This window comes from Vipera berus, assembly GCF_964194415.1.
Source record: "Vipera berus genome assembly, chromosome: 5".
NCBI lineage: Eukaryota > Metazoa > Chordata > Lepidosauria > Squamata > Viperidae > Vipera > Vipera berus.
This window is the reverse complement of record NC_138207.1, coordinates 56,039,475-56,061,385: the sequence shown is the minus strand read 5'-3', so window position 1 is coordinate 56,061,385 and position 21,911 is coordinate 56,039,475. Positions and strand designations below refer to the sequence as shown.

Genomic DNA, 21,911 nt, shown 5'->3' with positions numbered 1-21,911 from the left:
CCTGTGGGAGCGCACTGGACAAAGGGAACTTGATGCTGGTAGACCGGTAAAAGACGGTCATTAGCCATTGTTTTACCCTGTTCTTCCGCAAGACCCTGAGAAAGTGAAGTCTCTGTTGGGCCTTTCTGGCCACCTGGGTTGTATTAACTTTCCAGGTAAGATCTTAACAGAAGTAGGCAATCTTACATTGTTGTCAACAAGACACATGGACAAATTTCTCAATCTCAATACTTACTGTAAGCATTACTTAACATATAATACCAGTCTTCTTTTCACTAACATCCCTGCATCTGGACTAATTCTTTCAAATAAATTATACTATTATAATAATGATAATAATAATAATAATAATAATAATAATAATAATAATAATAATAATAATAATAATAAGAAGAAGAAGAAGAAGAAGAAGAAGTAGTAGTAGTAGTAGTAGTAGTAGTAGTAGTAGTAGTAGTAGTAGTAGTAGTTGGAAGGGAACTTGGAGGTCATCTAGTCCAACCCCCTGCTAAGGCAGGAAAGCCTATACCATTTCAGACAAATGGCTGTCCAGTCTCTTCTTAAAAACTTCCAGTGTTGGAGCATTCACCACTTCTGGAGGCAGGTTGTTCCACTGGTTAGTTGTTCTAACTGTCAGGAAGTTTCTCCTTAGTTCTAGGTTGCTTCTCTCCTTGACTAGTTTCCATCCGTTGCTTCTTGTCCTGCTTTCAGGTGCTTTGGAGAATAGCTTGGCTCCCTCTTCTTTGTGGCAGCCCCTGAGATATTGGAACACTGCTATCATGTCACCCCTCACCCTTCTCTTCATTAAACTACACATACCCAATTCCAGCAACCGTTCCCTATATGTTTTAGCCTCCAGTCCCCCAGTCATCTTTGTTGCTCTTCTCTGTACTCTTTCTTGAGTCTCGACATCTTTTTTACATCGTGGTGACCAAAACTGGATGCAGTATTCCAGGTGTGGCCTTACCAAGGCATTGTAAATTGGTATTAGTACTTCACGTGATCTTGATTATATCCCTCTGTTAATGCAGCCTAGCACTGTGTTGGCTTTTTTGGCAGCTGCAGCACACTGCTGGCTCATATTTAAGTGATTGTCCACTAGGACTCCGAGATCTCTCTCACAGTTACTACTATTGAGCAAGGTACCACCTATACTATACCTGTGCATTTGATTTTTCCTGCCTAAATGTAGAACCTTACTTTTTTCACAATTGAATTTCATTTTGTTAGATAGTGCCCAGTGTTCGAGTCTGTCCAGATCCTCCTGTATCTTAAGCCTATCTTCTGGAGTATTGGCTATTCCTGCCAGCTTGGTGTCGTCTGCAAATTTGATGAGTTCCCCACTACACAATTCCTTCCATGTAGATGCAGTTCCATTGAGGACCACACGCTGAGTACGGCCGGTCAGCCAGCTACGAATCCATCTGGTGGTGATGCTATCTAACCCACATTTTTCTATCTTATCAAGTAGTAGGTTGTGATCTACTTTATCAAATGCCTTACTGAAGTCCAAGTAAATTATATCTATAGCATTCCTCTGGTCCACTAGTTTTGTCACTTGGTCAAAGAATGCAATAAGGTTTGTCTGGCATGATCTGTTTTTGACAAACCCATGTTGGCTTTTTTTTTTAGTGATAACTTTGTTCGCATCAAGGTGTTCGCTGATTTGTTGTTTCATTATCTTTTCCAGAATCTTCCCAGGTATTGAGGTCAGGTTGATAGGTCTGTAGTTTCCTGGATCTATTTTTTTTCCCTTTTTTGAATATGGGAACTACATCAGCTCTCTTCCAGTCCTCTGGTAGTTCCCCAGTGCTCCAGGATCTTTGAAAAATATAGTTCAGTGGTTCTGAGATCACGTCTGCCAGTTCCTTGAGAACCTTGGGGTGTAATCCATCTGGTCCTGGTGATTTGAACTCGTCTAGGCTGGACAGGTGCTCACTTACCATTTTCTTGCCTATCTTAACTTGCATTTCTATTCTGTTTTTTATGGCACTGGTTTTGGTAGGTTGGACTGTTTTTCCCCTTTGTGTAAAGACAAATGCAAAAAACGAGTTAAATAGTTCTGCTTTCTCCCTGTTGCTTGTCACCTTCTTGCCACTTTCCCCCACTAATGGACCAATCATTTCCTTAACTTTTCAATTGTTGTATTCTATTTATTAGTTTTATCCCACCAGGTTCCATCTAATGCCTACTAAATCTTATTCACCTAAGACTTCTAGTTTAATCCCTATGCACTGGGTATAATACAATCATATAATATCATCAGAATTCAGGTTACATCAGAACAGTATGTAACAAACTGAAGCAAAGTTATATGAAAGTCACTTAGAGACCTAATGGAATTAGCATTAGTGAAGCAATGCTCACATATGTTTTTATACTGCACTAGTTTTTAATTGCTTGATTTCTTCCCTTGTCTTGTAATCAATGTTAAATAGAAAAGTTAATACATTTTTTTAAAAAAATGTTCATTAGCATTTAATTTAGATCACTACTTTTTTCTTTAAAGTAAACTGTTCAATACTTTAAAAGGCTTAACAAGGTTAAAACATCAAAAAGTTTTGCAAAAGGTTAACATGTTTGAAAACATTATCTTAAAACATTATCTTAGCAGTCCACAGACAGCAGATATTCTTTTCAAACAGATCAAGAATTTGTATATGTACTATATATAACCAAGCAAGGATATATTGGTCTACATGGGAAATAGGAAAAAAATCCACTGCAGCCTTATTATTTGCAATTAATATATCTAATTAATTTTAATTTACTTTCAATAAAAAAAATCTGAATTTAGAAGCATATTTTATCATCTTTATTTCTGATGTGAACTTTTTAAACCTATAGAGTTGCTTATTAGTTAATGGAAAAATAAACTTTTAAAAAAGAAATTTTGAATTCTTGAATTCTCCTTTAATTTGATAACAACACAGCAAGCTAACAAAAAACTACAATTATCACATTCCTCCTTCAGCATTACATAAACCATGTACAGGTAGTCCTTGTATAACAACCCCAACTGGGACTAACAACTTTACCACAAAGCGAAGCGGCCAGTAACTAAAGTTGTGCTTTCACCTGCAAAGCAGAGAGATTGGAGAAGAAGGGGTTTCAAGAATGTTTGTGTAGTGTGTTGCATCTTTCAGCCTCAGGCTGTTGGCAGGACTGCACTGCTTTAAACATGTGGAAAACCAAACAGAATTCTTGCAATACCTTTCTTTCCAATCTCACTATTCTGCCTGGGGAAGGGGGGGGGAAGCAGGCAAATTCTGTGGGCTGGATCTCATTTGCCTAACACTTCCCAGCACCTGCAGGATAGAGAGACTGGAAAGAAATAAATTTCAAGTGAATAAGCTGCTAGCCCTAGGTTGCCAGCAAATTCATTCTACTTTTAATGCATACAAAAGCAAACATTTTACTGTGCTGAAATCCTGGAAGGGGCAAGAGTTAGACAAAGGAGATATTGCCTACAGAAACTGCTTGCTTCTTTTCTTCCCCTCCTCCCTTGCAGAAGGAATTTCAGGGAGTATTGTAAGCTGCTTATGTACCATGCTTATGACTACCAGCTCTAGGCTGCTGGCACATGCTTTCAATGTCTGGAAGGGCAGACAACATACTCTCCTGTCATTCCTTTTTCTCCAATTCTCTCTGTTCTGCAAAGTGGGATGGAGAAGAGAGGGGAAAAAAACCCAGATTAGACACAGGATGTCCTGGCTGTAATGGTGTCATATGACTGAGGGACATTGTAAAGGTCATAAATGGTTCATAAAGATTCTTTTCAGCATTATCATTTTGAATGGTTAATAAATGAATGGTTGATAGATGAGTACCTCTTATATAAGTTAATAATTAATAGTATATGCAATATATGGAAACATAAAATTAAAGTGAAAGGAAAGAAGAAAAGTCATGACATGTATATCCAAAATTGAGTAGATGGTGTCATTACAAACAGATCAATATTAAGAATTGAAATCTCTAACAAGCAAATAAGAGTACAGGAAATCAACAGTTCATTTAGTGACCATTCAAACTTACAACGGCATTGAAAAAAGTGACTTATGACAGTTTTTCACAGTTACGACCTTTTCAGCATCCCCATGATCATGTGATGTACATTTGGATGGTTGAAAACTCACATTTATGATGGTTACAGTGTCACGGAGTCATGTGATCCCTTTTAACGAACTTTTGATGAGCAAAGTCAATGGAGAAATCAGATTGACTTAACAATTGTGTTTCTAATTTAAGAAATGCAGTGATTCACTTAACAAGTGTAATAAGAAAAGTCCTAAAATGGGGCATTTATTTATTTATTTATTAGATTTCTATACTGCCCTATTCCCGAAGGACTCAGGGCGGTTTACAGGGCAAAGTTAAAACAGTTAAAACAGTACAAAGGTTAAGATAAAGTTAAAATTAAAATAGGATTAAATAACAATAGCCCAAATTTAAAATTTAAATTTAAAATTTAAAAACCCTCAGTCCAGGCCAGATAAATCAAACAACCAGGTTTCTAGGTCCCGGCGAAATGATCGAAGATCGGGGGCGGTCCAGAGTTCCACAGGCAGGTCGTTCCACAGGGTAGGTGCTCCCACAGAGAACGCCCTACCCCTGGGGATCACCCACTGGCACTCACTGACCGGTGGCACCCTAAGGAGGCCCTCCCTGTGGGAGCGCACAGGATGATGGGAGATTGATGCTGGCAGCAGGTGCTCCCTAAGATAACCTGGACCCATGCCGTTTAGGGCTTTATAGGTCATCACCAGCACCTTGAATCTCATTTAATAAATTTCTCAGTTAGCAACATACGTTTTGGGATCAATGGTTGTTGTAAGTTGAGGGCTACCTGTACCAGAATCGCCATTCCCAACACTTCCCTTTTACTGTTGCAAGTTATCCTGGCATATTAAAGGACCCAGTTTAAAAACAATTAGCCTTGTTTAAGGGTCCATCATCTCAATTTCTAATTAATTTGCAGCTGCTATTACTACTTAAAGAACAGCAAGATTTACTTAGCAGGCATGTTTATTTTCATTGCAGTGTTTTTTTAAAGCTCCAAAATAACCGCTTACCATTTATACTATTAAACTAATTCTGTGTTTATTGAATTGTGTTTTTTTCCAATTGTTTGTGCTAATTTCTGCAACAAATTTATTTTTTAAAAAAATAATAATAATGATAATGCTTGTTAGTTTTTTTCTCAATACAATGCGGAAGACTGCATTTGTTTTTCTAATAACATTGTTTTATTGTACAAACTTATTCTTTACTTCTAAACTTTATGCTATTTCTCAGCTTGATTCTATGTTCCCTATTCTACTGTCTTTTAGTGTAATAAGTTTACAACTATTTCTTTTATTTAATCTATACATTTTTACCTCTGTGTCTATGTTCCTCTCTGCATTTTCTGTAGAGCTATATTTTCCTATCTTAACTAATTCTTAGCTGTTTCAATAGTTCTTCCCCATGACCCAGGTCTTTAGTTCTTGTAGTAGTCAATCTTAGTCCTTCTCTAAGTGACAACTCGTTTCACTCCTCCACAGAATTGCAAATAGTCTTTTTCTCTACCCCCAGGGCACACAGTTCGCTGTTGCTGGAGCTGGGCTCTGGAGCTCCGCATCTGGGCTCCTGAAGATACTAGGCTTGGTTTAGTTTGCATATTCTGGTGGACTCTTTTCTTCTTCCATCTCTCAGTCTGCTTCTGAACCAGTCTTGCAGCTCCAAGAATTCCAGTCTTCTTTCACTGACTGAAGATTGCTGCTGAAATGTTTGTCTCCTGGCTAGATGCTTTTTCTGGCATTTCTGCTGCCTTCCCGGCTTGATTTTTAAAATAAATAAATTTCTTTCTTGGCATACCCACATGCATGCTTGCTTTTGGTTCCTTTTTATGAAACAAATTATTCAATTCAAGAGAGGGTGGAACTGTTTTAAACCCCATCTCAGGCAGCAGCAAAACTCTGAATCCCAAAGCAGAAAAAGGTGATGAGTTCACTCTTCCACATTACTATAATATAGAAGATAGGTTATAATGGAAAAGAAATTTGCCCCAACCTATATAACTTTAAAATATATTTTAATAAATGAAACTGGTAAATAATCATTTTAATGATTGTTATTTATTTTTTATGTAATTACCATTTGCTACACACTTCTATCAACAATGCAACAGTTTCTTAGTCTTTGTAGTAAAGAACTCCACAATTTGTCTCTTTGACTACATCATGACATTCTTTTTCACTTCTTCATCTGAATCAAACAGACACCCACAAAAGTATTGCTTCAATTGGGGAAAAAAGGAATAAATTGCACAGTGCCAAATCTAGATTATATGGTAAATGGGATAAGATGATGAGTTCCAACTTCAGAAATAACTCTTGGGTCTTTCATAAGTTTAATTCTTAGACAAGGCATGAACTCTAAAGAAAACCATTTGCTCCCAAGACTTACTTATAGTTCTATCCTATACAATTAACTCAAAGTTGTACTATAAAGCTCAGTGGAATTTACTTCAAGCAAAGTATATGTAAAAGACTTCAGTGAAATCATTGTGAACACCAGAGAAAAATATGGATGTTATATTTATCCCCAAATGGTTCACAAATGTCTTATTGCTCTCCCATTACAATGCCACCCACTTTTGCCACCTGTGCACAGAGCCTAGAGGAAAGAGGAATTATTAGCTCAGCACTACTATTTAGATTTGATTAGAATTGCTGCCACAAAGCAGATGCTACACACTTCTATCAACAATGGGGCAGTTTCTTAGAGTCTATATACTTTATAAGGAAGTATAATGTGATTATATTAAACAGCTTACTTGCAACAAAATTTTAAAGTTCATTATTTTGGGAACACAGAAGTGGGTGTGTGAGTGGGTGTGATATCTAATACAGTTGCAAGAAAAAGTATGTGAACCCTTTGGGATTACGTGGAGCTTTGCATGAATTGGCCATAAAATGTGCTCTAAACGTCATGTAAGTCACAACAATAGAAAAACACAGTCTGCTTAAAATAATACTACACAAACATTAGCTGTTGTCATGTTTTAATTGAACATAAGATGGAAACATTCACAGTGCAGGGTGGAAAAAGTATGTGAACCCCTAGCCTAATGACTTCTCCAAGAGCTAATTGGAGCCAGGAGTGAGCCAACCTTGACTCCAACCAGTGTGATGATATTGGATGTGTTGCTGACAGCTGTCCTGCCCTTTAAAAACACACACCTGTTTTGGGGTTACTGATCTCAAGAAGCACTGTCTGATGTGAACCATGCCTCGCAGAAAAGAGCTCTCAGAAGACCTACGATCAAGAATTGTTGACTTGCATGAAGCTGGAAAGGGTTACAAAAGTATCTCCAAAAGCCTTGATGTTCATGTGTCCACGGTAAGACAGACTGTCTACAAATGGAGAAAGTTTAGCACTGTTGCTACTCTCCCTAGGCGTGGTCGTCCTGTAAAAATGACTGCAAGAGCACAGCGCATAATGCTTAATGAGGTAAAGAAGAATCCTAGAGTGTCAGCTAAAGACCTACAGAAATCTCTGGCACATGCTAACATTTTTGTTGACACATCTACAATAAGGAAAACATTAAACAAGAATGGAGTACATGGGAGGACACCACGGAGGAAGCCATTGCTGTCCAAAAAAATATTGTAGCACGTTTGAAGTTTGCAAAAGAGCACCTGGATGTTCCACAGCACTACTGGCAAAATATACTGTGGACAGATGAAACCAAAATTGAGTTGTTTGGGAAAAACACACAACACTATGTGTGGAGAAAAAAAGGCACAGCAGACCAACATCAAAACCTCATCCCCACTGTAAAACATGGCGGAGGGAGCATCATGGTTTGGGGCTGCTTTGCTGCCTCAGGGCCTGGACGGATTGTTGTCATTGATGGGAAAATGAATTCCAGAGTTTATCAGGATATTTTGCAGGAAAACGTACGACCATCTGTCCGCCAACTGAAGCTCCGCAGAGGATGGGTGATGCAACAGGACAATGACCCAAAGCATACAAGTAATTCAACAAAACAGTGGCTTCAACAGAACAGAATACACCTTCTGGAGTGGCCCAGTCAGAGTCCTGACCTCAACCCGATTGAAATGCTGTGGCATGACCTTAAGAGAGCAATTCACACCAGATATCCCAAGAATATTGCTACACTGAAACAGTTTTGTGCAGAGGAGTGGTCCAAAATTACTCCAGATCGTTGTGCAGGTCTGATCTGCAACTACAGGAAATGTTTGGTTGAGGTTATTGCTGCCAAAGGAGGGTCAACCAGTTATTAAGTCCAAAGGTTCACATACTTTTTCCACCCTGCACTGTGAATGTTTCCATCTTATGTTCAATTAAAACATGACAACAGCTAATGTTTGTGTAGTATTATTTTAAGCAGACTGTGTTTTTCTATTGTTGTGACTTACATGATGTTTAGAGCAGATTTTATGGCCAATTCATGCAAAACTCCACGTAATCCCAAAGGGTTCACATACTTTTTCTTGCAACTGTATATGTATAATTCTTATTGGTGCTAAGATTGCTACCTGTGCATGGAACCTAGAGGAAAGAATTATTAGCTCAGCACTACTATTTAGATTTGACTAGAATTGCTGCCACAAAGCAGAATATTATTTCTGTAATATGAAATAACCAGTAAACTAATGTTATGCATTAAAAAGCCTGATATAAAATCTAAATTCTTAATTGTGAAATCTTAATTGCAATGAGTTTAGGATTTAATAGCTTATAAAAGAAATAGTATAACATTTAAACTTTTAAAGTTAAAAATAGTTAAGATTGGTAATAATGATAGACAAGTAAAAACAGAATCAGTATTTACAAAAGACTGTCATAAAAACTTTAAACCAAAAGAGCTCCTATTATGATTTTATTATAGCTTACTCTCAAGTAAAAAAAAAGATATAGGAATAAAGTTGAATTATCTACTAAAGCATATATAAAAAGCAGCATAAAATGAAGAGATCAAATTAGCTATACTTATGTAAACAATTAAGTATGTTTCTAATGGAGACAATTTGGTGTAGTGGTTAAAGTACCAGGCTAGAAATTAGAATAAAATGAGTTCTAGTCCTGTCTTATGCACTTAGCCAGCTGGGTGACCTTGGAGTAGTCACTCTCTCTCAGCCCTAGGAAGCTGGTAATGGCAAACCACTTTTGAAACCTTTGATAATGAAACTGCAGGAACTAGTCCAGGTAGACACCAGGAATGACTCAAAGGGACCCAAGAAGTTTCTTCTCATTAGAAACCAAAAAGTTTCTAATCAACTCATATGGACCATCACAAAAAGTTAAAGAATGAAAATGCATCTTGTTTTCCAAATTACAGAAAATACATTACAGCAAAATTACAGCCACAGCAGATATCTCCCTCAACCCTTCAGGATACCTCTTCAACTTATAATAGAAGCAAATTGATTGCTTTGCAAGCAGTATTACTTCAATTGATTTTTTTGTTCCTCCCCACTAGCTCCCTGGAAAAGCCAAACACAATTCTAAAGACGCATTTTCAAAACAAGCGTAAGAGTTTCTTTAAGCGAATGCTTAAGAATATAAATGAACTTTTATTAGGTTACAAAAATCAGTGTAATCATTTTACAAAAAGTGCTTAATCAGCTTAGGGAAGCTATTACAGGCACAGTGTGCCTTAAGTTGTATTTTTCCTCTTTCCCAATAGATATACTAAAAGTAAGAGCTGACAGAAAATTCTATTTCAGTTGATGGACAAAAAATTAACCACTTCTATACTCCCCAATATGTGATTCATTGAGACAAAAATCAAGGGCTGTTCATAACTATTTTCAGTCTAATACCATAGCACATCTTTTACTAGGTCTGTAATAATAGGGCTGCATTTTCAGTAAGCTGAAAAATGAATAGTTTTATAAAATTATCCTTAAGGATTGTCATCAGGGAAACTAGAATTAAGATATAATTTCTACCAGGTTTATACTACAATATATTATCCTGGATCCTACATTTCACAAATGTGCATAGTTTTCCAGTGGGAATCCTCCATAGCATCCTAAAATCTTTTACAATGTTGTATCTTTATCATTTTTCTACAAACTTCAGGATAGTTTTAGAGGTTTGTATTCTCTTATGAAACATATTACAGATGTGTCCTTAACAGATTATTTTATATTTCGGAATAAAAATCAGAATAAAATCAGGAAGGTAAAAGTAAAAATAAAAATAAAAATAAAAAGGTCCATGATATAGGTTCATACTGTATTCTAACATCCAGTGACTCCACTATATTAAAATAAACATGCCAACAAAGCAACCAACCAGAAAACAAAATTTGCAAATGTCAAAATATGAAAAACTTTCCTCATTTGTCAGGTATCGTTATCTAGTTCAATATTATTTTAAGGATGGAGATGCAAAGGCAGACTAAAGAGCAATAGCAGTTAAGGCTCTCATATCATCCCATAGTGCTTTACAGAACCTCTTTGGGTGGTTTACATGTAAGCATACTGACTCCAACAATCTGGGTCTTCATTTTACCAATCTCAGAAGGACAGAAGACTGAGTCAATCATTATACCAACCTCAGAAGGATGGAAGACTGAGTCAACTTTGAGCCCGCCAGGATCAAACTCTGAGCTATGGGTAGAATTAGCCTGCAATACTGTATTCTAACTACTATGCCGCCAAGGCTCCTTGTCAGTTTCTTTTGTAAATCTTAATATAAAATTTGATATGGTATCCACTGGGAATTTAATATACTTTAGAATGGGGCTGATATTTGGAGCACATATCTTATAGGAAGCCAAAATATATATTTTTTCACTTAGCTGGAAGCTTGAGATGAGAATATATTATATATTATGTGATGTCGTCCTACTTGCTTGTAGAGACATTGACATTCCAAGTTTACATTTGAAACATTAGAAATATATCTACTATAGTACATTTAGAATTGCAATGAATTTAATTTTACATGAGTAAAGGCAATTTGTTATGTTTGGTTCACTTAAAATTGTCCCATACTTCAGTGGTATGTTCAGTTCTGAAGTAATAAGCTAAGGCAATCATAATATTGACTTAGTGAAAAAGTTTTGTGTAGCTCCTGTGAGACATGTTACTCACAGATGGTATTTAGGCAATTCTAAAATAAATAAATAAATGACAGAAATCTCATGTTAATGCCAAATATCATGAGATTTAATTGTTTCTTTCTTCCCTGAAAACTCACTTCAATGATTTTGAACATGTTGATTGGCAATTTTCAGCTATTTTTAAAAACTAGATTTAACCTTTTCATTACAGTACCTCCCTCACCCCAGCCCATATTGCCTGCTTTAAGCCGTTGCTATTATAATTCTGTTTTGATATTTCTCTGAAGACAAATACTTGTTTCAGTTGCCAGAATAATACATACAAAGTAATCTTAGAAAATGAAAATATCCTATCTGAAACATTCTAGTGTCTGATCAATATATTTTGAAAATGTAGTCATTATTCACTGACAAACAGTTGCCACCAAAATCATTATGGGGTTTAGAACCCTTAGAACATTGAGCAGTAAATCAATATTGTTTCACATCATTTAAGTTGTTGTGAACAACATAATTTATATACAGTCTCTTGTGTATGCAAATCTGAGATCCTATTCTTGCACAGCTGCTGCAGAAATTGCTCTCTGCTGTGGCTGCATGTATATGCATACATAGGAATTTCACTTCAGTATCATTCTAGAAAATTGGCTGCACATGTAATTGTGAAAGCTTTCAAAGAAAAGAGTTGCTGCAACAGTTTTGAAAGAAATGTTTTGTACACACTCCTATATATTGTAACACATTCCTTTCAATCAAAAGCTTTGCAAAGCAAAACATAAACCAAGATGAAGTAGAAGTCTCATTCATTCAAAACATAAATAAGATTGAATGATCAAATAATTCTACCTATTGACACTGTATTTCATTGGAGAAACTATGGAACTTCCTAGTTAAATATATCAGAACATATTGTTAAATCAAAGCTCATGGCGCTTATCAGCTTGAGATCCCTCACTTCTTTACATTCACTAATTTTTGTCTTTATCTTTTTTATCTTTTATTGATTTTATTGTAATTTCTGTGTTTGATTGTTGTGAGCAGCCCAGAGTCATTGACAGTCAGCCTACAAATTTAATACATTATGATTGGTTGCACAGTCAGACAGATGTTTAGACTGGATTTGGCATTTTCATCCACCTATCAAGCTTCCCGAGAACCTGGCATAGGCAGATGTTATTGTTTGATGGTGTTAAATGTATTGTTGCATTCCAGTTGTTTTGGGATTGTACCCAAGATGTCTGTTACTATTGGCAGTATCTTTGCTTTCTTTTGCCATAGCTGTTCTACATAAACTTGCACGTCTTTATATTTTGTGACTTTTTCCAGTTCTTTCCTTTCTGTTCTGATGTCTCCCAGTAATGCCACATCCACTATCCAGACCTTTGTTTATTTGTGATCCCACCAGTACTTCCTTGCAGCCAAATGGAATTCTTTCATATATTCCAATGCATATTGTTGGTACTTTGTCATTCTATGTGATCTTCTTGAAGCAGCTAACTAGGTAACTATTTTTTCAGCTTCTTTGCAGGGGCAAGTATTTGCTGTCTTCTCAATATAGAGCCTTGGTGGAGCAGTGGGCTAATGCCTCCTTAAGTAACACCAGCTGCCTGCAATTAGTGCAGGTTTGCGTCCCACCAGGCTCAAGGTTGACTCAGCCTTCCATCCTTCCGAGGTAGGTAAAATGAGGACCCAGATTGTTGGGGGCAATAAGCTGACTTTGTAATAATGCCGCTTGGGGTGTGTGTGAAAGCCCTAATAAGCAGGCATATACATAGAATGAAGGCTACTGCTAAGCTTGTAAGCCGCCCTGAGTCTTCGGAGAAGGGCGGGATATAAATGGAAATAAAATAAATAAATAAATAAAATAAATAATTCTGGTTTTGAATGCATTTATTTTATGGGTGTTATCAACTGTTATGATTATTTAAATGCTAAGGTTATTCTGTTAAGAATCTATGATGTAGCGTAAATTGCAAAAGAGCATAAGAGGGCTTTTCTATTAGAAAACATTATAAAGATTTCAGACTTTATGTTGCTCTTTCTTATACTTTTTCAATTATGTTATTTTGATTAAGGAATCAATATTGTTCCACATAGAGAAGTAGAAAAGCAGAACACCTGTGAGTCAGCTAGGAATAAGAATATGCTTTGGGAAGTGGTGGAGGGCTGCTCATTTCTTAAAGAAATTGTGGGGAACATTCTGAAATTTTGCTTTTTATCCAAACTCCCTCTTTCCTCTAAAAATTTTGTCTAGAAAGTTACGGAAAATTGTGTGAAAAAGAAAAGTGTAAAGGAAATTGTTACCTATTCTTTCATCAGAGAATCCCCAAATGTTGGTTACCATTATGAAATGAATGTTTCTAATTGTACAATTGTAGATGAAATTAGGGCCATGATGAAAGTCATTTATCCCAAATTTGTTTTCTGGGCTGTGTTTAAATAAATATTTGTTCACAGCAATTTTGTGTACAATAAAATCTATTATTATGACTGTTAAAATAGTTTACATAAATGTGCAAAATGATTTATGCAAAAATGGACAAATTCAAAAGTTTGTCTATTAAATGGCATATTAGACAACTGTTTATATAAGACAAAGCAGTACTTGTAAAACTGGAAAGTACTTGCAATTTTATAGAATTAAAAGGGGTGTGTATGTTTATGTGTGTGTGTGTGTGTGTGTGTGTGTGTGTGTATGTGTATATATATATATATATATATATATATATATATATATATATATATATATATATATATATATATATATATATATATATATATATATATATATATATATATATATATATATATATATATATATATATATATAAAAATTACAGATTGAATGATTCATACACGCATAGATGAAATCCATAGTATTCCTTTTTCTAAAATAGTTGAAATTATATATAGACTAGGACAGGGAAGACAGGTTCAAATTCATTTTAAATTAAAGAAGTTCAGTGGATGCCCTTAAGCCTTTCAATCATTCTTAGTAAATTAATCTCAAAAATTGTTGGTGTGAAGGAAAATGGATGAGGGTGGGCTACATAAACCACCCTGAGGTCCTGTAAAAATGGTAGGATACAGATCTAATATTTTTTTTAAAAAAACCTGAAATATTTAGATGCTCTTCATACAAGCCTTTAAGAAGCAAGGTATAAACTAAGGCTTTTTGTGACAGACCAAGCAATTAATATATGCTTACCAAATTTTACATTTTTTCTTTTTCCTATAGAATCAAATCACAGAATTATCACATAGCTAATCAATGATTCTCAAAAGTATGGCTAGCATGTAGATTTGCAGCTTCACCAAACAATAAAGCTAGATCTTTATTTTATACATGTAGATCAGGCATGTCAAACTTGTGATGTCACGTGATGTCATGTGATGCATCGTGACTTTTTCCCCATTGCCGGCAATGGGGTGGGGGCAGTTTCAGCCTGACGCATCTGGCCTGCGGGCCAGCAGTTTGACATGCCTGCTGTAGATGGTACAGTTTCAGAAAAGCTGGGAATGCTTTTTAAAAAGAATAGTAATATACACACAATAAGAAGAATATGTCCAATACATAATCCAAGGTCTCCCTCCATATTCTGCATTCAGATGTGCATTTCTCGTGGCCTGGAAACAGCACTATAAGTTGTTTATACTAACCTGTATTTTGATTGGCCATGAAAAGTTGCTGACATATACATAGAAAGTAATATTTGGGTTGCTTCTGAAATTGAATTTTTCACAGGAAAAACTGTCCCTATATTCCTTGATATTAGTCTTCGAAACTACAGGAATCTCTTCTCCAGATATTGTTCCAGCTTTTAAAAAATATAAAAAGTCAATAAAAGACCATTAAGCAATTGTTAAATTACATCATCTATTATATATGTGCATGAGAAAGATACAAAAATGTATAATTAGATTGAAGTTAAATATGTTAATGGAGCATAGTAGAAAAACATAACTAAATTATAAAAATGAAGCAATTACACAGATAAAAAAATCTGTCACTATATGAATATATATGTATATCCTATTACAAGTTTGTTTCAACCATATATAATAGAATTGTATATAAAGCAACTTTGTTTCATTTAATTTCATGGTTAATACAGTTTCCAGAAGTAATTTATACATAGTAATTTATACTAAAACTGCAAAGTTATTCAAGTATAGAATTGTCTTGATGGTGAAATATTGCTGTAGTTTTGCAACTGTTGCTAACAAAGATAATATCAAACCAGATAAACCTATTTCATTTGCAAGAAATGAGATTATTCAGCTATGCTATTTAATCTGTATATTGTTGAACTAGTAAAATCAGTTAACAGTGATTTTTTTTTAAAAAAAACACATCTATGCAGAACTCAGGAGAGGCAGTGGATTGAAGAGAAATGAGTTCCACTTAAGAATCCAGTAGAGGGAAAGTGTTTAGTAAAAGGGCTTATCCATCCTTTGGCGTCAGCCAGGCATGATATTGGGAAACATCCAATATTTATCAAGTTCCTAGTTTCATATTAAATGCAATTAAGTATAACAATCTAGGAAGGGTCTTTCTTTAAAATTTGAGACAGGAATAGCATATGTTTTTTGATATTAATGCTACATAGTTTTATATTTATGTCTACATTCTAAATATTTAAATTACAGGCATAACCGGGTTCTTTAGAAATCATAATTCAGTGCCAATATTATGCAGAAATGAATTTTTTATATTGATTTTTATTGTAACAAAAGCATTATAGGGAACTTTTGGAAAAGGTATCCTTTGGTAAACTTACTCAAGGATAGTGTCTTTGCTCTTTTTGAAATATTATTATCAGCTTTGATTTTACTGGCTTGTGCTAACATTGATAGGTATTATGAATAACCTATAATCCCAACACAGAAGTTCTTCAACATAATAGAAGTGTATTCAATGTCCATTCAATACATGGAATTGATGGAATATCAGTTGTCAGTTACAGCATCATTGTAATGATATTTAATCACTTCACTGTCTTCAGATGTTCTTGTGAGGTCCAGCATTTAAGATTGACACTCGAACTATAAATTAAATAGATGTGGAATTTACTCTGGGAAGATTGGCACTATGTGTGGTCATGATTTCTTTCTAAATATTGTGCTCTTCCTCAAATATATTTACAAATATAGAAATCATACATGCAAATATATAAATGCAAAGCTTCCATTTTCATTCTGCATAATTCATTAAAATTCAATCAATGATGCTCTCTTTGGATATATTTTACGAAAGTCAACAGAACCAATACAAGGAAACTTTCTAAACAAAGCTTTTTATTAAAACCCAATGAAAAAAAACTGGATCCAAAAGTTTGAGTGTGGGAAGAAGGAACAGATGATAAGCAGATTCTTTTATGAGAACACACAGAAGAATTTTCTTGTTTGATATCAATGTTAAGGTTAATAATTAAATTCCAAGCTTCAACACTGAAACAAAGAAATTAAAAACTCAGTCTCTGCTGTAGTCAAGAAAGTAATTTATCTTAATTAAAATCACTCTTTTCATAATACTGCCACTTTAAATTTTAAAGAGCATACAAGGTTTTGTTACTCAAGTAATTTTAATTGAATAAGAAAGTTAACATGTTAATGAACCTTAATTTAATTTGCAAATTATCTGTTTTAAGTAATGTCATTAATAATGTCATAATGAGAATGGGAAAAGTATTTTATTAACATTTACTAATAAGAAACAAAAAGCAATCCTGTAAATATAGTGAGCACATTACTACGTGAGATAATATTAAAAAGGGAAAACTACTACTAATGTCTTTCTTACCTGTAGAGCCAATAGACCATGTGATATTCAGGTTAAAGTTATTTGATGCATTAATTGATATGTCCAAATTTTTGTTTGACTAAAAATTTTAAAAACAAAACACATAAACATTACATTAAAAACAGCTTAATCTTTGATCATAGGTAGTCAAACATAGATATTGGCCCTAAACACCCTGGACTTGATTCAGGAAAGGAACTTTACTCAAACAAGGCATCTTCCAGCCACCAACAAAGAAGATTTCTACAGTTCTACTAGATACAATTAGTGCTAGAGAATCAAATTTTTCCAAAATCCAAAACAGTAGGGGAAGGCGGAAGGGGGAACATTTTTTTTGGAGAAAATTGGATTAGATGTAAAATTTTTATCATCTTTTATGCAATCATTTTATTATTTTGTAAGATGCACTATATGGCAATTTGAATTATTGTTTATGGTTTGAATTTTTTTAGAAGTGTTTAATACTGCATCTCCAAATCGTTAAACTTCAAGAAATGATATCCCAATAATTACAACAGATGTTAATTTTTGCTTTCTCAACAGGAGGGAGTATTAAAGTATTACATAAATAGACAAGCATTAAAGATTGAAAACAGAAGACATCAACATTAAGTGAAGATACAAAATTACTGTTTTGGATAGATACAGAATGACAAGAAAATTCTTTTAGGAAAAGAAGGAAAATAGTGGCATTGTGGCATAATGAAACACTGTCTAATCATTTTCAAATATTATATTTGAACTTGTATAACTATTAGCAGTTAGTTCTTTAATTATTTTACCCTTTAAAGCTTAGCTAGAAATTTAGTTATATGATTATTGTTGTTGCCTTAAAGTGAATTTTTGAGTTCTGGAGACTTCCTGGACAATACTTGCAGTTTTCTTGGCAAATGAGTTTACTTGTAAAGTAAATGAGTTTAACTACAAAAATAATAGAGTAAAATGCTACTTCAGTCTACAAAAGTCTAAGAAATAAAGACTCAATATTAACAAGTCTACAAAAGTTTTTTGTCTTATTTTCTCTTGTTTTCATTTTTTTTTCATACTACATCATTTATCCTTATATGTTTATATGACTGCTTCCAGACCAGGATTATTCACAGAAGCAGCTCGATTAGTTAATCCTAACTATATGCTCCATAGACCAAATTAGTGACACTGAATAATGAAGACATGGAATGAGGAATAACAAACTGGCTTACTATGTGACAGAAGGAGAAACTTCCTGACAGTTAGAACAACTAACCAGTGGAACAACCTGCCTCCAGAAGTGGTGAAGGCTCCAACACTGGACGTTTTTAAGAAAAGACTGGACAGCCATTTGCCTGAAATGGTATAGGGTTTCCTGCCTGAGCAGGGGTTGGACTAGATGACCTCCAAGGTCCCTTCCAACTTATTATTATTATTATTAAGTTGTAAGAACAACAGTACTGATAGGGGAAAAACAGCCATTTTTTTCAGCTTCAGTAATAAGGCTTCAAAGCTTACAGTTACATCATCAGTTCCTACTTGTTTTAAGATTACCTATCATAGTTCTATTTGGCTCCATTCTGTTTTTCAAAGAGATTTGTTTAGAAAAAGAGGTACACATAAAACTATAATAGAAAATTTTAACACAGGTTCTGATTTACAGCAACTTACCTGTTCAGGATTTGCAATGAAGTTTATGGCAGTGTGATGGCGATCATCTTCTTGTAACAGACTGAAGGTAAACTGGTAGTCAATCAGTAAACTATCTGTGAACGAAGTATTAAAATGAACAGATGGGATCATGCTGAATTCAGAAGTTTCAGATTCATGAAAACTTCAAAATAGTCTAGAATGTATACACTACAGGTAGAGAAATAGTAAGCTTGATCTACAAATTTTATCATTCTTTATTGCATTTCTGCTTTCTCGTGCTTAAGCCACAAAAATTAAGAAAAATAAAATGCAATGTTAGAATGCAATGTATGCATGATTATTTATGTTTATTTATATTTCACATTTTTGAACAACCCACCTTGCTCAACAAATATGTTGAATGTCACATGTTTTCATTATTTTATTATTAATAATAAATGTCAATAATTTTAATTAGTCATTTCAAGTATTAAATCCAATAAATGGTAGAGGACAGAAATGATTTGCTTTCCTTTCTATAGCTTACCACGCTATGGAAGGTTTACCCAATTCCAATGAAGCTTCTGAGACCATATAAGGGGTAGTTATTGATGCAGTTTGTTTGATACTGGTTTTCATTTATATATATATATATATTCCTATAATGCATTTTGGGGAATTCAGAATAAGACCAAGAAGTTATCAGCACAAGATTTTTACACTGACAAACGCTTAACTATTTACTAGGTTTGGCAGTGAGCAATATTTGATAAGGAAAGCAAAATCACCTTTATATGTAGGGTTTCTGCACTTTAAATCTGCACTTTAAAGATTTTTCAGGATCAGCTCAGCAATACCATTATCAATAGGCAATTTCTTTCTCTTCTAAAATTTATAGATCAAAGTTTATGAGAGTAGGATAATAAGCGTAACCATCAATAGCTGCTTTTTGCACTGATACACATACAAAGAACTATCCAACATGGATTGCCCCTGCCCTTATTACTTCAAAGATTGAATCAGATAAAATAAAGATGGTCATATCATCCACCCAAATCATCCACAAGTACCCAATATTACTATACACACATCTCTTGCTATCCTATAGGACTTAGAAAGATAGTGAGTTGTATAGTTCAGTACAGTAGAAAATGGGCTGGTATTTAGATAAATACAAAATCAAAGTCATAGTGGTTGCAAAAAATGCCAAAAGATGGAATATAGCTGAAAACCCAACAGAGCAGGTGCATATTTGGGAGTGATTTTTCAGCACAAGGGAATCTGTGCTTGGGTTTATTATTGTTCATATATCGGCATGATATCATGAAATTTTAATCAGGAATCATTTAAATCATTTTATAAGAATTGAATAATTAATGTTATTTAAACCATATGAAATGGATCATATATTTTGGAAGCCATGTAAATGTAATAGAGCAAGGGTGTTTCTGTTCTTTGGATTAGGACTTGAAACAATTTTCGTAACAAATTCATAACATTTACCAAATAAGTCACAGTGAGCTGTAAAAGCTTTGCTTATTTCTTTCGGTTTCCTAAACACCTGCAGCAAATCTGGATGTCAAATTTTCTGTCTCCTTTGGATTTTGGAAAAGTCAAAACTGAGCACATTTTCGTGAAAGAATTCGTTTTAAAGAAATCACAAAGGAATAGTGATTTCTGAAAATTCAGGATGCTGAAAATGAACCATATAACAAATGTGGTCATCTAAGCTACAGCTACAGGTACATTTGTAAATGGCTATAGACAGCTTATACAAATGGTAATCTTTAATATATGTTGTTTTAATATCCATAATCCTTAAATGGTATGGAAAGCTGGAACACAACCCTGCATTATTTCAGACAGAAATATATATCCAGATTGTTCCTAAATTAAATTTATTTACTTCCCAATAGTTTAAGATTATTTATTACTGAGTAAAATTATACAAATATGTCTCATCTTTCAAATATCTTTGTCCCTATAACTTTATCAAGGTATTTAATTCATAAAGTATTAATTAGTTAGTTATAATGGATAACTGCTGAATATCTATTACATTATATGCCATACTAATCTATGAGAGAAATTTTGATGAATTTATGCATTCTGAAATTTAATTGTTTTACTTGACAATTTTATAAATATTTAAGATAATTATTTTCACATAATTATTTTATTATATTATTTTCACATAAAACTTTATCACTTTTAATGCATAAAGTAATTAATTTGTATAGTTTTATTTCTAGTCAAACCTCTTTAATTTATAAAAATGTTTGGCATGACAACTCTCCCCATATGTTTTTTTCCTTTGTACCTTGCATAAAGAAATACATCACTTCACACTTGAAACCACATTATATTACATTTTGCAGTCTTTAAACATCAAGACCAGTCTCAAGCTCTCTTCTTTATATAAAAATATTACCTATTACAAATATATAAAAACTGAGTGATTACTGCTTTTAAATGTTGCACACATAATGTAGTCATTTCAGTATGTTAGATATCAAAACCTAAACTATTTAAATAAAGATGTAACATTCTAAGCAATTGTTTAATTTCAATATCTTTGCTGAGTTTTTAAGGAGCAATTCGTTTTCTGATGAGCACACAAGATTCTGTGGAAGGTTAATGGGAGTTTTGTGACTGTATACTGTAGGGAATAAATACATGGCTCTAGTCAAAATACTTATAAAATATGCCTTAACACTTAGCCTTTAAAATGCTTTGCTATAGCCTTTTAATGCTCAGAAACAAATTGAGAGCAAATCTAACTTTCTAGAGCATTATTACACCATGACTATTCCAACTTTGGACAGTTTTCAAAAATAAAACTTTTTAAAAAAAATTTTTAAAAAATTGTGGAGTCAAATCCAGTTACTAGACTTGCATAGTCCTGTACAGTTGCTGGTATTTATTAGTATTATTTGTAGGTTACTTATCCTGTCTTTTAAAATCCCTTAGCCTATAACTATTTTTGACTCAAATGTTATAATCAAAATTATTATACAAATAATGAAGACTGGGTTTTGCTATGAAGATAATACTCTATCTATGTCCAGGGGCTCTAGTTTCCTCAGGAGCAGATTCAATGGCCATGTGTGGGACTATAGGGAGAATGAGAAAAGAGAAATTCCTATCTCATGAATGAAAATACACTGAGGTAATTTTCAATTTAGCACCACAGCTGCAATGTAAAACTAGTACTTGTTCAAACACATAAAAATGGTTAAAAAGTTCCTGTCTTATACAAAAAATATTAAAATAAAGTCTTTAGAAAATAATTTTAAAATTGCAAAAGAAAACAGCAAAGATTTGACTAAAGAGTTAAGAAGGTAGCAAAGTTCAATCCCTAAGAACTTCATTGGTTGAAAGTAGGGCTTTTCAACCTTTTCACAGATTGTACCACTTTTAGGA

General features: G+C 33.9%; 1 protein-coding gene across 5 annotated transcripts in view; it reads right to left on the bottom strand.

Annotated features, from left to right (window-relative positions):
- The window catches only part of ATRNL1 (attractin like 1), a 563,323-nt gene that overhangs the window by 345,572 nt on the left and 195,840 nt on the right, over positions 1 to 21,911 (bottom strand). For 4 of the 5 annotated variants that reach the window (XR_014026511.1, XM_081328305.1, XM_081328307.1 and 1 more), the window contains 3 exons: positions 18,528 to 18,622; positions 16,887 to 16,965; positions 14,744 to 14,901 (listed from right to left, as the gene is read on the bottom strand). Coding sequence is in view for 4 of the 5 variants with exons in the window: in XM_081328305.1 (XP_081184431.1) it covers positions 14,744 to 14,901; positions 16,887 to 16,965; positions 18,528 to 18,622 (332 nt within the window). In the remaining variant the exon portion in view is untranslated. Of the gene's footprint in view, positions 1 to 5,741; positions 5,958 to 14,743; positions 14,902 to 16,886; positions 16,966 to 18,527; positions 18,623 to 21,911 lie in introns of those variants that run through there. The other variant, XM_081328308.1, reaches the window with a different exon arrangement.